General features: G+C 36.2%; 2 protein-coding genes across 20 annotated transcripts in view; one reads left to right on the forward strand and one right to left on the reverse strand.

Annotated features, from left to right (window-relative positions):
- Window positions 1-3,845, reverse strand: part of heph (polypyrimidine tract-binding protein 1 heph) — a 186,691-nt gene extending 182,846 nt beyond the window's left edge. For 10 of the 14 annotated variants that reach the window (XM_089462138.1, XM_018017773.2, XM_089462129.1 and 7 more), the window contains exon 1: window positions 2,662-3,845. The gene's annotated coding sequence lies outside the window, so the exon portion shown is untranslated. The remainder of the gene's footprint in view (window positions 1-2,661) is intronic. The other 4 variants (XM_089462135.1, XM_089462131.1, XM_089462134.1 and 1 more) reach the window with 2 other exon arrangements.
- On the forward strand, window positions 1,196-10,958 carry LOC108620810 (putative inorganic phosphate cotransporter). 6 transcript variants are annotated; one of them, XM_089462146.1, is made up of 5 exons: window positions 1,523-2,153; window positions 2,257-2,443; window positions 8,753-8,924; window positions 9,005-9,141; window positions 9,209-10,953. In XM_089462146.1, exons 3-5 carry the CDS (start codon window positions 8,894-8,896, stop codon window positions 10,493-10,495), a joined length of 1,455 nt encoding a protein of 484 aa, XP_089318272.1. In that variant the 5' UTR covers window positions 1,523-2,153; window positions 2,257-2,443; window positions 8,753-8,893; the 3' UTR covers window positions 10,496-10,953. The 6 variants fall into 6 exon arrangements, with proteins under 6 accessions (XP_089318271.1, XP_089318272.1, XP_017873266.1 ...); XM_089462144.1 differs by lacking the exons at window positions 1,523-2,153; window positions 2,257-2,443 and adding exons at window positions 4,397-4,515; window positions 4,623-4,982 and having other exon boundaries at window positions 9,209-10,952; XM_089462145.1 differs by lacking the exons at window positions 1,523-2,153; window positions 2,257-2,443 and adding an exon at window positions 1,196-1,438.
- The last annotated feature ends 2,980 nt before the right edge of the window (window positions 10,959-13,938 follow it).

Genomic DNA, 13,938 nt, shown 5'->3' on the forward strand with positions numbered 1-13,938 from the left:
GTATTAATGAGTGTGCCAAAATATAGAGCAAAGAGATGTGTGACCGCATTTTGAGTGAGATCGTTCAATCGATAAGTCAACTACGAGTTTTACGAAGTAAGCAAAAATGTTTGTAGGCAAACATAAATTAGCTTTTAAATGATTTGAATGCAATGTTGATAATGTTTATCTTATTGTTGCAGTTGTAGCTATTTGTATTAATATTTTTATTTATTTTTTACTTGAAATACTTATTGCAACCCGTAGCCAATGGGTTCCTTCAACTCAATTCAGCTCCGGTGTGAGTCAGTCCAGGTAAAACGTGTTTCTCTCCGTATCTCTCTCTCTCTCTCTCTCTCTCTCTCTCTGCCACTGTCATTTTCTCCGTCTCTCTCTATATCTCTCTCCTTCCCGCTTGATTCAATTAACTGCAAAAACAGCAAAAATTGAACAAAATGACCACGTCTCCCTCTCTGCTCACCTGCCTAGACAATAAAGAAGAGCGCACTGTGCACACATGTCAATTCTGTTATCGGCAATTTTTTTCCGATAAGCTAAGTGATAAAAAAATAACTATTTGGTTGTCGAATAATTAATGCGCTTTCAATACAAAAAAATATACAATTATTTTAATAAAATTGAAAATTCCAATAAAAAATTATAGTAATTTTCAACTAATTTAACAAAAAAGCTTTGTGTTATGATAAAAACATGTATCATCATGAAAGATATCTGAAGAACGTCATTATACTAGAGAGAGAATCGCCTACCAGTTGCTACACTTATCTACTAATGGGGTCGAATATATACACATTCACTTTTTCTGAATGGATATCATAGCAACTAATGTATTAGGTAAATAAATTATATATTATTTTTGGATTCCATATTAAGATAAAGAATAGAGATAATAAGTGCCATATGTATTTAGAAGCTTGCCGATACATAATCTATGTTAGTTTTGGAAAGTTTTAAAGCAGATGTGACGTACGGTCTGCTAACTCTATACAAATATTAATGTACATATACATATGCATATACAATATATAATATATAATTATATACATATGTATACGTACAATATAATCAGCAAATGAGCTTATGCGGGTGCCGCATTAGGTTTACTTTCCATTTTTCTACCCAAACACACACACAAAGATAGACGCACACACACATATACATATATATACATGCACACATTTCCAGACATTCTCAGTTATTTCATAGTCAGTCGTTCAGTTTACAGTCATCGAGGCACAACTGGCGTCAACACCATCATTGGGAAACTTGACTAAATCTCAACGCCAGACGCTAATTTGATATTTTAATGACTTTTGTTTGCAAATTACGCGACGTTGAGTAGTTAATTTTTCTGTTGCTGTTGTTGTTGTTGTTGTTACTGTTGTTGTTGTTGTTCTTGTTGTTCTTGTTATTATAGCTGGACAATACAGCTGCATAGGTGGGTTAAATGAGCTTTAAACAAAATAACGGCTCTTGTTGCACTAAGTATGTAACTATATAGTGTTTAGTGTGTGCAAAAGAAAAATTAAATTTTCAAAGTATATATACAAATACATAAACAAATTACATTTTAAGAAAATTTTTAAAATTGATTATTTTAATATTTAATACTTTAACGTGTTTGAGTGAAAGATTAGATATTGCATTTAATTAATGTTAAGAAAAGTCTATAAACTCATTGATCAAATTCAAATATTGAGGTTAGGACGGTAAAAGCTGACCCTGACAAAAAGCTCCATTACGCCTGAGCGCAAATGCTAAACTGACTGTCAACGCAACGAACGAAAAGCACCAACAACACTATCAATTTATTGTGTGTACTTATATGTCGTTTGCCTTTGGTCAAAACCAAAAACGCGACCGAGAAACACAAACGGATTGCTACCGAACCAAAATATGAAAACAAAAACAAAAAGTGAAAAAAAGAATGTTAAATTTTGAACGTTGCGATGAATCAGCGAAATTATGCAAAAAGGAAGCGCTGGCCATGAAGTTGAGCAAATGAAAACGACAGCGAAGCGCTGCCACAGCGGCAAAAATCATAAACAGAGCAGACAAGAGCAACGTTAAAGGCGGCGTTGCCAATAAGGGCATAGTGTAGCCGAAATACGATTAAAGATGAGCTGAGCTGGGCTCAGCCAAGGTGAAGTGAGGTAAGCCAAAATGAAATGGTGGTTGGAATGTACAATAAGAAAATACATGCGCAAACATACGTACATACATATATTCAGACGCCAGTATTTGTTTGCATGTAAGTGAACGCAACTGCGCGACCAGCAACAACAAAGCAAACTAACAAGGCAGGCAAGAGCTAAAATGAAGACAACAAAGCGCAATCATGAAATAACCGTTGACAATGAATGTTCAAATATGCTAGCATGTGCAAGCGAGATAGACAGACGGACCTGGCAGAGATGGCAGACAAGAGGGCAACAGGTATAATGTATGTAAATGCGTACGTATATATATATGTGTGTGTGTGAATTTGTGTGCATATATACAAACACGAAGTTATGTTTAGGTAGAGTTTTGGATGCATGTACAAGTAGGTAAAATTAGATGAGATAACAGTGATAAGAAAAACCTTAGTATTAGTATTATAAGTAATAAAAATTATGAAATTTAAATAAAAATGCAACAAAATTAATTAAATAAACTTACAAAACAACGGGTCAAATGTTGTGGATGTTCTCGTTGTCGATTTCGAATCCGTTAAATTTAATAACTGATTTTTTGAAGCTTAGTTTTTCTTTTTTGTTGTCTTTTTCACAATAACTTTTTCAGCACGTTCATTGAAATGAAACGTAGAAAATTTATACAATGAATCACTAGAAAAGGGCAAAGGACAGCGAAAGGCGGGAAAATTACACCAATGAAAACATTACAAACAATTTGAATTTTGGCGGCGGCAAAAAACACTTACGAGACGATATACGAGACGAGACGGACAAAAACACGAATCACACGTGGAATGCAATAAGAATGCCAAAAATGTCACAAGCACAAAAAGGGGGAAAGAGGTGGGGGGTGAGGGTGCGAAAATTACGCGCGTGTTCACTTCGCTACTTCTGCTTCTGCTTCTTCGTTAACAGCGACGCGAGGACAGATAGGCGAGTGTGACCAGATGAGGACAACGCACAACACGCGCGAATTGTATGTTAAAAGGATACACGAAAAAGCTTAAAAATAAAACAAAACGAAAAAGACAAGACGAGAACAAATGCACGAAATTTTTTTAATCAAACATCAAACGAAATTGTGTGACCGAAACTGACATAAAAAGCAAATTTAACTGATTTTCTCGATTCTGTATATATTTGTAATTTATATTATTTTATTTATTACTATTGAATCGCTGTTTTATGACGTCGCGTCATTTGGCGGCATTTTTTCCTTTTCTTTACTTTTTTTTCTTCTTTTTTTTGGGCTGCTGCTTACTTTGTTGTTGGTTGGTTACTGTTGTTGTTGTTAATGCAATTAAATGATTTTGAAAAAATTGCCCAGTGGCCGTTGCTGTTTGCTTAAACAATTGAATCACACGCAACGAATACAGCCATTCATACACATACATACACTTACACACACGACGAGATGACGGCCGCAAATTTGTTTATTTGCTTGCGCGTCTTTTGCGATCGTTTTGTCGCCACAATGTAAATATTTCAATTTGATTTTGTACGCAGTTGGTATTTCTTTTTTAAAAACCGAATTTTAATGGCATTTATTGCTCTAAGGCACGCTGCTTTCGCACAAACGAAGTCTAAAAGTTAAAACTCGTAAATTTTGAATTTATTTCGCCGTCCGCAAACATGTGTACGTACAACAACATTAACAGTAAATGAGAGAATTACCGATCGCACGCCGCCAAAGAGAGAACGACAACGAATGAATAACATAACAGAGGCAATAACATCATATTTCTTTTCTGCTCTGCTATTAACAGCGATCAATAAGAAAACTACCAAAATGAGTTAAAATACTCTCAAAATTGCAATCCAACTCAATAGAAATAAAAATGTTAATTAGTTTCATGGCTATCACTTTGTCAAGCCGCAGTAAAAAGAAAAATCGCCGTTTAGTGATCGCGTTTGAATTTAACCGCCATCAGGAAATTCTGTTTAGATTTGCAGGCGATAGACAACGCCTATGTTAAAAGAAAAATATATAACATAATTAAACTACACATTTTTATTTATTATAAATTTATATAATGGAACTTGTTAAAATATGAAAAGCACCTTTAAACAAAACGCAAATTCCCCAAAACTAAAATGTCGAAAATACACAGCACAGTTTGTTAACGTACTTCTTATCGATATCGACTTCAATAACCTAACCTGTTGATTTTCTGTATATGTTAGCTAACAGATGATATACAGAAATCTATAACGATCAGCTGTTCAGCAGAAACTGTTGCAGCAGCCAGCTTTCGACAGTGTGCACACGCAGCGTTCACTTTTAAAATACGCCAAAAGGGGGAATAAAATGTGGATTTTGGACAAGTTTATCATGATGGTAAAACCGATCAATTAATTTCAATTAAAGCTACAAGAAAATGATTTAAATTTATTGAAACACCAAGCAATGAATTGAATACTTTTATTGAACAATACGCGCTTTAGCCAAGCGCTGCCTGATCTATTCTTTTTTAGATTTCCACAAAACATTTCCATGCCATTCGCCAGTCACTTTAGGAGCAGAGCAAAACAGACAGCGGGGATAGAACTTTATTAAGCGAGATTTAAATTGGTTGGCAGCGAACGTCTAAAAGTTATTTGCATAAACAAAGCGCAGTTGACGGACGCGCTAAGCGATTAAACGGAACAAAATAAGCAAAAAAAAGCGAAAAAAATAGTCGGAAAAAAATAACAAAATTGTAAAAAGTACTAAAATTGGATATTAATAGAACACACTGTGCGAAGAGCATACCCCCAAAAAAATGGACGTGTAAACAAAAGTACAAAGTCCAATTGGAAATTCGGGTAACTATTACCATGTTCCAATAGGAATCTCATACACTCAGAGAGTTTTCAGTTAAGCTTTGCTTCGATTCATTTCATCATTTCTGTTGCATCCATAAATACACCCTCACACAACACATGTGCTTGCATATGTGTATACACACATGTATACATACATGTGTGCGTATAAATAGAGTCTTTCGATTGTTGTAGCTGCGCTGCGACCGAAAAGCTTTATAAAATTCTCACAATAAATCGGCAGATATTTTAAATTAAAATAACACAAAATGCATAAATGTATTTGCATGCAGTGTTAACATGTGTGCATGTGTGCGTGTGTAGTTGTGGGTGTGAGAGTGTCAGATATGTGTGTTGCCTATTTGTTTTTAATAAATGCAAGCCGACTGCTAGACATTAATATAGACCCAGTGCACAGAGGCGTAGATCGAAAGGGGTCGTAAGCAACAAAACCATTACTAAATAGAAAAAATTGATTGAAATTTTAATGCCAATACGTATAAAATAATGAGTCTGTCTGTAGTTTGTAATTGGCTGAAACCCCTTTGGCGACGCCACTGTCGTAATGCGCGGCACATGTCACAAATTTACTTAAATTAAATGTAAAACAAATAAAAACGAAGGAAAATAATATATAGATATATTTATGTAGATACACATGTATTAGTACACATAGCGACTGCATGATATGCTGCTCAGGTGTGGGTGGCGGGGGTGGACGGTGAGGGGCTGTGGTGCGCGTAGGGGTTGCCAGACTGTCAAGCAAGTAATTTACGAAATTTGCACTAAAATGTAAACAAAAATTCGAATGTGCAAATATTTGCATGGGACCCAAAAATATGTTCGAATATGCTGCAGCAATTGCATTGTTGCTCTCTACTGTTGTTGTTGTTGTTGTTACTATTTGCTTTATAGCTGCATTAGTAGGCTGTAAGCGCCAGATCAGAGACGGCCAACCCAGCCCACCACCCCCCCCCCCCCCCCCCCCCACCCCTTCCTCTGACAGCACCACAACTAAAGCACGTTGTCCGATTTGTATTGACAGCTTTTCGAACAATTGAAAAAGCATGCGAAATCAGCAACAACATTCGGATAGAGATGGCTGGCACTGAAAAAGACACAGACGCATGGTTGGGATTGCAAATTTCTATGTCTGCATGTATGCGTGCATGTGTGTGTGTGTGTGCGACTGTCAATGGCACCAAAAGTATCTTGTTAGCAACACAGATACATCTGTGTATATACAGGCATTTTTATTATTTTCTCTACCCGTTGACAGAAATCAAAAAGAGTATATTGGTTTTCAGACTATTCGCTTGAAAAACACTACATTAAAGCGTATCTATATTTTAAAGAATACTATTAAATAAAACACAGATGGTATTATATTATATATATTAATATAATCGATTGTATTCTGGCTCTATTGAACCATGCCCATATACAAATTTCAAGGTTATATAGGAGCATTCCAATCTTACAATTACGATTGTCACATAACAATCTCTGTTAATTGACCAAAATTGAATGATGTAAACGGAACTAGAGGCGTGGCAAACCCAAGAAGTTTACTGTGCTATCTAGCTCTGCTATCAATCTATAGAAATTAAAATATTAATAATGATATCTAGATACTGGTCGATGCAGAGTTTTAGCGAAGCACAAATTATTAATTTTTATAGGTGGATCTCTTACGAAACCCTCTTTACGGATAAGTTAACCCATCTATTTTCCACAATTTAATTTCTAATTTTGTTTTAGCATGAGCAAGTATCATGCAGTCGCTAAAGATCGGCTATAATGCTCGGTTCTGTTTTTCATTGATATTGTCAACCAAATTTTTGAGCACAGCCAGAGAGCCCCACAGACACACAAACACACAAAACAATCGCCGAAACAATGCAAGAAAAACAAAAACTAAAACAAAAACAAACAAATAAAACTTTATGCCGCTGCTAATTCCCTGGCCAAGTTTCAATTTTCAATCCCGTTTCGCCTGCTGTAAACAAATGTTTCCGCAGGAGCAACTTGATAGCGCGGATTTAATGGGATTTTATTCCCCTAAAAATGTTTATATAAATTTAAAAAAATTAATATATTTATATGTATATGTATTCCTATATAATTATCTATTTATTTGGTCTCTAATATAGAATCTCTATTCACCTTCAAAAATCTTTCTGTTTTTATTGTTTTGTTTATTTTTATTTTTTTTCTTAACAAAAAAAAATATATATATATTTTTTTTTGGCATATAAATTAAATTATTGACCTTATTAAAATTTTGTTTTTTGAAAATTTGCCATTTTTCGCTGTATTTGTACGGATATTATATTATTATGACTGATAATAAAAATATATGTTATGAAACTATTTTAAAAAAATTTTTTTTTTTATAATATATATAATATATAATATAATTAAAATTAAACAAAAAATAACAATTTTAATTAATTAATTTTTTTAAATTTCTTTGTGCACAGCATTACTGTAGAAACTGTAACTGTAGCAACTCATTTTTATTTTTATTATTATTATTATTTATTTTTTTTTATTTTTTATTTTTGAGCTCAAAATTACTGTAAGAATTCGTATTTACATTTTAATTATCCACTTCCTACATTTTATATTACTTTTCTTTGACAAATATGAGCATACGCTAATTGACGAACTTTTGAAATAAAATGATTTAAATACAAAGTCATTTTTATTAGCATTGAAATTAGCAAGCTATGAAAATAGAAATGGAAAAAAAATAACAAAAAAAAAACCTTTGTTGTACAATATAGAACTAGTTTATTTTGTGTGAAACAGTAAAATAATCGCGAAGCTATCAAAATATATTGCCTTTTATATGCCAAGTAAAATATATCAATTATTACGCGATAATTGCTCGACTAATGAGCTGGCCTTTTTATTGCTCACATGAATTATTTATGACAATGAGTTTTTAAGCTTTTGTCAACTCATTAGATTTTTTGCGAAAGCTCGTTTTATTATACGAAAAAATGTGAATGAAATTATGTGAATCAAGCTGAGAGAAAAATTTAGTTGTGCGTAAATTTATGGTAGAGGTAAAAGAGGCGGGGCAGAGTCCATAAGTGGTATAGTTAGTTAGTGCGCGCTCGTGAAGCATACACTCTGAAGAGTCTTATAATTTTATAAAAATAATGTATTTATAAATCATTTATATATCAATAAAAATATATATTTCGATATGCTTGAGTATTTATCAATATTTTCTTGAATTAGTTATTAACAATAAAAATGTATATATATATACATAATTATCTATATTTACTTCAATTTGTTCATTATCAATAAAAATATATGTTTCTATGTATTGTAATGGTGTATTCATTAATAATTCCTTTAATTGATATATTGAGTGATTGATCGATATGTACTTCAATTTGCTTATTGTCAATAAAAAAGATGTTTCCATAATTTTTCAAATTATTTATTACCAACAAAGATTGATAATTCGATAGACTGGAAGCTGATTGATTTTTTTTTTTTATTTCTTTATTATTAAATAAGATTAAAATAAGCAAGTTGAATTGATATTTCGACTAAAGCTAAAGTGAATTCTATAGATAAATGCATTAGCTTTGATTCGATTTTGTTTACCATTTGGTATATCAAATAGTAGATACTTGGCCCATTAAATCTCTCTCTGTCCCGTATATCTCCCAGTTGGTCTATGTCGACCTTAGCACTTTTACTTGCTCTACAAAACATTTTTAATGCCGCTTAACTCTTCTTCTTTGTAGCTGAGACAGAAACACAAATCGAGAGTCGTCAAAGCAAAGCTGAGCTAGAAATTGTTGCATTTGGACTTGAGGGGATTCCAGATTTCGTTTTGTTCTCTTTTGCCCAGTTTTCGACAACAACAACGAAGCCGCTCAAGCAGAATGACCGACACGGATGTGGACCTGGAGAAAGGTGGGTGTTGCCTGCAAGGGGAAATGGATGTGGAAATGGAAATGGAGAGCATGGATTTCAGTGTCTAATTTGCATTTCAGTGCCTCGCCTTGGACTGCGTCATCTGCAGGCTTTGCTGCTGTTCCTGGGCCTGGTCGTTAATACCACACTGCAGTTCAATGTGGGCGTGGCCGTGGTGGCCATGACAAATGCCACGTCCGTGAATGTCGACGTACCCGTAAGTGCCACGCCTCCTCTGAGATGCACAATGCCCCGACTAAGAATTGTGAGATTTATACTTGCAGCACTACAACTGGACGGAGCCAGAGAAATCCTACGTCCTGTCCAGCTTCTACTGGGGCTCGGCGCTGACCCAGTTTGCCGGCGGCTATCTATGCAAACGTTTCGGCGTCAAGTCGGTGCTCTTCCTGGGCAGCTTCGGATCCGCCTTGCTGAGCTCCCTGACGCCGCACGGCATCTATATGGGCGGGTGGCGCGCCTACTGCTGCATACGCCTGATGCAGGGCCTCTGCCAGGGCCTCACGCTGCCCTGCATCCACCAGCATCTGGCCAACTGGGCGCCAGCGGTGGAGCGCACGCGCCTAGGCGCCTTCGCCTACACGGGCTTCGATTGCGGCAACGTGTTGGCCATGTACGCAGCCGGCATGCTGGCCAGCTCCAGCTGGGGCTGGCCGGGCATCAGCTACGTCTCCGGTGCCGTCGGCCTGTCCTGGTGCATGCTGTGGCTGCTGTTTGGAGCCAATCGGGCCAGCGAGGCGCCTTGCATTGGCCGCGCCGAGCAGCGCTACATCATTGGCGACCTGCAGCGCAGCCTGCGGCGGGAGCGCAAGATGGCTATACCGTGGCGCGGCATCTTCACATCGGCGCCGTTCTATGCGCTGCTCTGTGCCCGCTGCGCGGACACATGGGGCCTGGCCACGATGCAGACGGAGCTGCCCTCCTACCTGAACGGCGTGCTGGGCCTGCAGATGCACAGCAATGCGTTCTTCTCGGCGCTGCCCTTCCTGCTCATGTGGGCCATGTGCTATGTCTATCTGATCATTGCGGACGTGCTGCTGCAGGGACGTCGGCTCAGTTTGACGGCGCTGCGGAAGACGTACAACAGCATCGCCCTGTGGACACCGGCTGTCATTATGATGGCCCTGGGGTTTGTGGAGGCCACACAGAAGCCCCTGGCCCTGGCCCTGGTCACGCTCAGCGTGGGCGTCAGCAGTGCGGCGACAATTGGCAGCGAGCTGAACACAATTGATCTATCGCCTGTCCATGCCAGCATACTGTCTGGCATCCTGAGCACCTTCACCAATCTGGTGGCCATGCTCACGCCCCTTGTGGTGGGCGTGTTGGTGCAACATCCCACAGAGCGCCGCGAGTGGCAGATTGTGTTTAGCATTGCGGCCACGGTGCTATTCGCCGGCAATATCATCTACCTCATTTGGGGCACGGCCGAGACGCAGCCCTGGAATGACAATGACACCAAGAGCGAGGCGGGGAGCGAATTCGAGGATGCCAAGCTGGAGATAGCTCCAGTGGAGACAGCTCCAGCTTACGAAAAGACACGAACTGCAGCCTGATTACTTAAAATATGCCAATCCAGACGTTAGCCCAACGTAGGATCGTATTCTAAAAGCCAAAACTTAAACTAATTTCACATAGGTTCGATAAGTCTAAGGCTGTAGAATGAGAAGACTTGACGCCCTTTCACACTTATCCATTTATATGCCTAAATTGTTTAATAAAGTTTCCTTATGAATACTTATAAATAAATATTTATAAATAATAAATTTTGCTAATAGAAAGTTCCTAAATAAGTTAAATAAGCAATTTTTCTATTTCAATGATATTACACTACATTTTTGCTAAGTTTAATAATTTGTATAGAGTATTAAAAGAAAGAAGAATAGATCAACAAATTTTAAAAATTCAAATAAAAAAAAGTTGCTAACTGTAAAATCATTCTTAAAAATTCAAGCTTTAATAATAAGTAGAAAACTTTTTTTTTATTCAGTAAACCAATCTAAATAAAGAGTTAAACAATTTTAAAAAGTTGTTATATACATGCATATATGGTTTTATGGTATATGGTATATGTATATGGTTTTCTGTTAATAAATATGATTAAGTGGCAAAAAAACATTAAGGCCAATGTAGAGGGTTTGTATATGTGTGTGTCGAAGCGAACTGGTTGCACTCACTGTATGCGCGCGTTGCTGTTTACTGGATGTGTGAGTGTGTGAGTATTCTGTTTTGGGTATTTCATTAAAAGCATAATTTCATCACATTAGTAATATTGCATCAACCGCTAATTGTGCTGTGATTGGTTGGTTGCATTTTGTCAGTTAAAGGGAGCGTTCTTTAACATGTATATTATATGAAAATATATAAATTGGAAATTCGAAATATTTCAGAACTTATTAGACAACATAACTATGGATTGAGATTATACTTGCAGCTAATCGGGTTATCAGTAACAAGAGAAGAAGAATAACTAGCTAAAATAATTTTTTTTTTTTTTTTTAACATATCTGTAGGATTTTTGATGATCGATGCAGTTTTGTTTGTTTTCAACTTAAATTTCGCTGTTTTTTATTTTAATATGAAGTACACATATCAATAAACCCAAGTTAATTTTAAAATATATTCTAAATTAATAAAAAAATTTTTTCTCTAAGAATGCATATTTCATAGTGACGCACACTGTATATATTTTGCCTGTTACATACAATTAACAAACAAAAAAAAAAAAAAAAAAAAACAAAACAAAATCATTCTATCCAGAGTTCCCATTTCAATGGAAAGAAACTACATTCTCTATTCTGCACGAAAATGAGTCAAAGTATTTGAAGTATTTTAGGGCAGAAGAAAATAAGAATGAAATAAGTCTAGATATTTATATATGTCTATGTACCTATGTACCTATGTAAGCCATCTAACAGCTTAGTAAAAGCACTGTGACGAATTGAACTATTGAATTTTATAAAAATAGTAAATAAATTGGCAAATATACAAATAGGCAATATACTACCATATAAATATATAATACTCGAATATACTATACTCTAATTATTTTGTGAAATTGACATATTTATCTACTTAGTGAACTTTTAGTCTAAATGTTAAAGCTTCAAGAGAAATCTCATAAAAAAAAGCATAAATCTTGATAATAATCTATTAAAATGAATGCACACTCAGAGTATTACACTAAATAGGCTAAAGTCGAATATTTTATTTGAATATTTGAAATAAATTGATGGCCAGAATAACGTTGGCCAAATCCTTCATAGCCAAGTGAATTTTATAATAAATATTTTATTCAAATCGAGAGATTAGAAAATAGCTCTTGTTTTGTTTTTACAATTTATGGTTTGTGTTAGAGTGGGCAGGACTCAAGCAAATCACTCGTACACACACACACACACACACACACACACACACAATCAGTCTAACACACACACACACACATTAATTCATTTCTCTGTGGCGCTCAATCTCTGGCCATGGTCACACCTGTGTCTGAGACAGATGCGGGCAGCAAACTTTAACTCTAACGATGCCTTACACATAAAGAAGACATAAAAACAACAATTCAAGCAACTACAACAACAACAGCAACAAATATAAATAGCAGATGCTCGCTTTCCGTAACATTTTGTGCGTTGCATATTTATAGGCGCATAAAATATTGTCGTTTATTTTTAATTTAATGACAAGCATTTTGAAGCGAGTGCTGCCCGCTGCTGTCCATGGGAGAGCACTTCTTTCTATGCCCACTCGTATTTGGTTTGTTCTCGTATTGTGCGTAATTTCCATTGGTAATGGCCTGTGGCAATTGCAATCTATCTTCGCATTTACGACAACAAAACAATTACAACAAATATCACATGGGAAGGGGGGTGGGGGGCTCAGCGATAATAAGCGTAGCTCGAACCGCTGCATGCAGCGTCTATCTGCCGTACCCCCCAATTTGCCATCCGCCATCCCCCATCTACCCATCTTCCCACACAGCATTCACGTGGTCAAAGGGCCATCATTCAGAGAGTGGCTTGGTCGGCCGACTGGCGGGCTATGCTGTTTAGTGCGCTTGGCACGTTGATAAAACATTTCATTTCATTCCATTTTATTTACAAAACTCACGCAGTTTTGTATATCCAGCACAGGATGAGCAGAGTAGGGTATATATGGGCATATTTTTACCCTGAACCCATTGAAAATGGAAAATCAGGGTATATTGGCTTTGTTAAATGCATGTAACAGGCAGAAGGAGGCGTGGCAGATCAAATAAAATATATATATTCTTGATTATGGCGACGATCTGAGTCCATTTAGCCATGTCTTCTTTCAGTCCGTCTCTCTACCTACATGTCTGCCCGTTCGTTTGACCGTATCGATCTCAGAAGATGTAAGAACTAAGGACTTGAATTTTTATTTCGTATGCCCGTGTATATAAAACGCAGATCGAGTTTGTTTCCAAAAATCGATAACAACTCCCGTCTTTGCTATTATCGATTAAAAACTGATAGAAAATCAGTTATAAAATAATATCTCGTACATCTTCAGAGCTAGATTCGCCAAATTTAGACTTGTATGTATTTTATTTTTATATGTATTTCAATTTCTATATTTGTTACCATTCTTGAATCGAAGAATCACTGGAATATTAGTTCATAGAAGGGTTCAGGGGATCTCGCAGTCGAGCAGTCGAGATTCGAGATGCTTCTTACTTGTTTGCAATTAAATCCATCTCAAATTCGCTTGAAATTCAATTGACAATTCAGATTCAATTGAGATTTCTATTTAAATCTGTTCTAGATTTGTCCATCAGAGAGAAAGATTAGAGCTTTCAACTAGAGTTTTCTATAAATAAAAGAATAGGATATCTTGTCGTGTACCACATTTCTATAGCATGAGTACATGCGTTTCATTTTTTTTTTTTTTTTTTTTTGCTGGACGCAAAGTTGGTCATCAGCGCAGACGCTTCATTTGAATTAAACGCCATCATTTTGGGTCATTATTTGGA

Source organism: Drosophila arizonae, chromosome 2 (genome assembly GCF_054131065.1).
Source record: "Drosophila arizonae isolate 15081-1271.41 chromosome 2, UAZ_ARI_1.0, whole genome shotgun sequence".
NCBI lineage: Eukaryota > Metazoa > Arthropoda > Insecta > Diptera > Drosophilidae > Drosophila > Drosophila arizonae.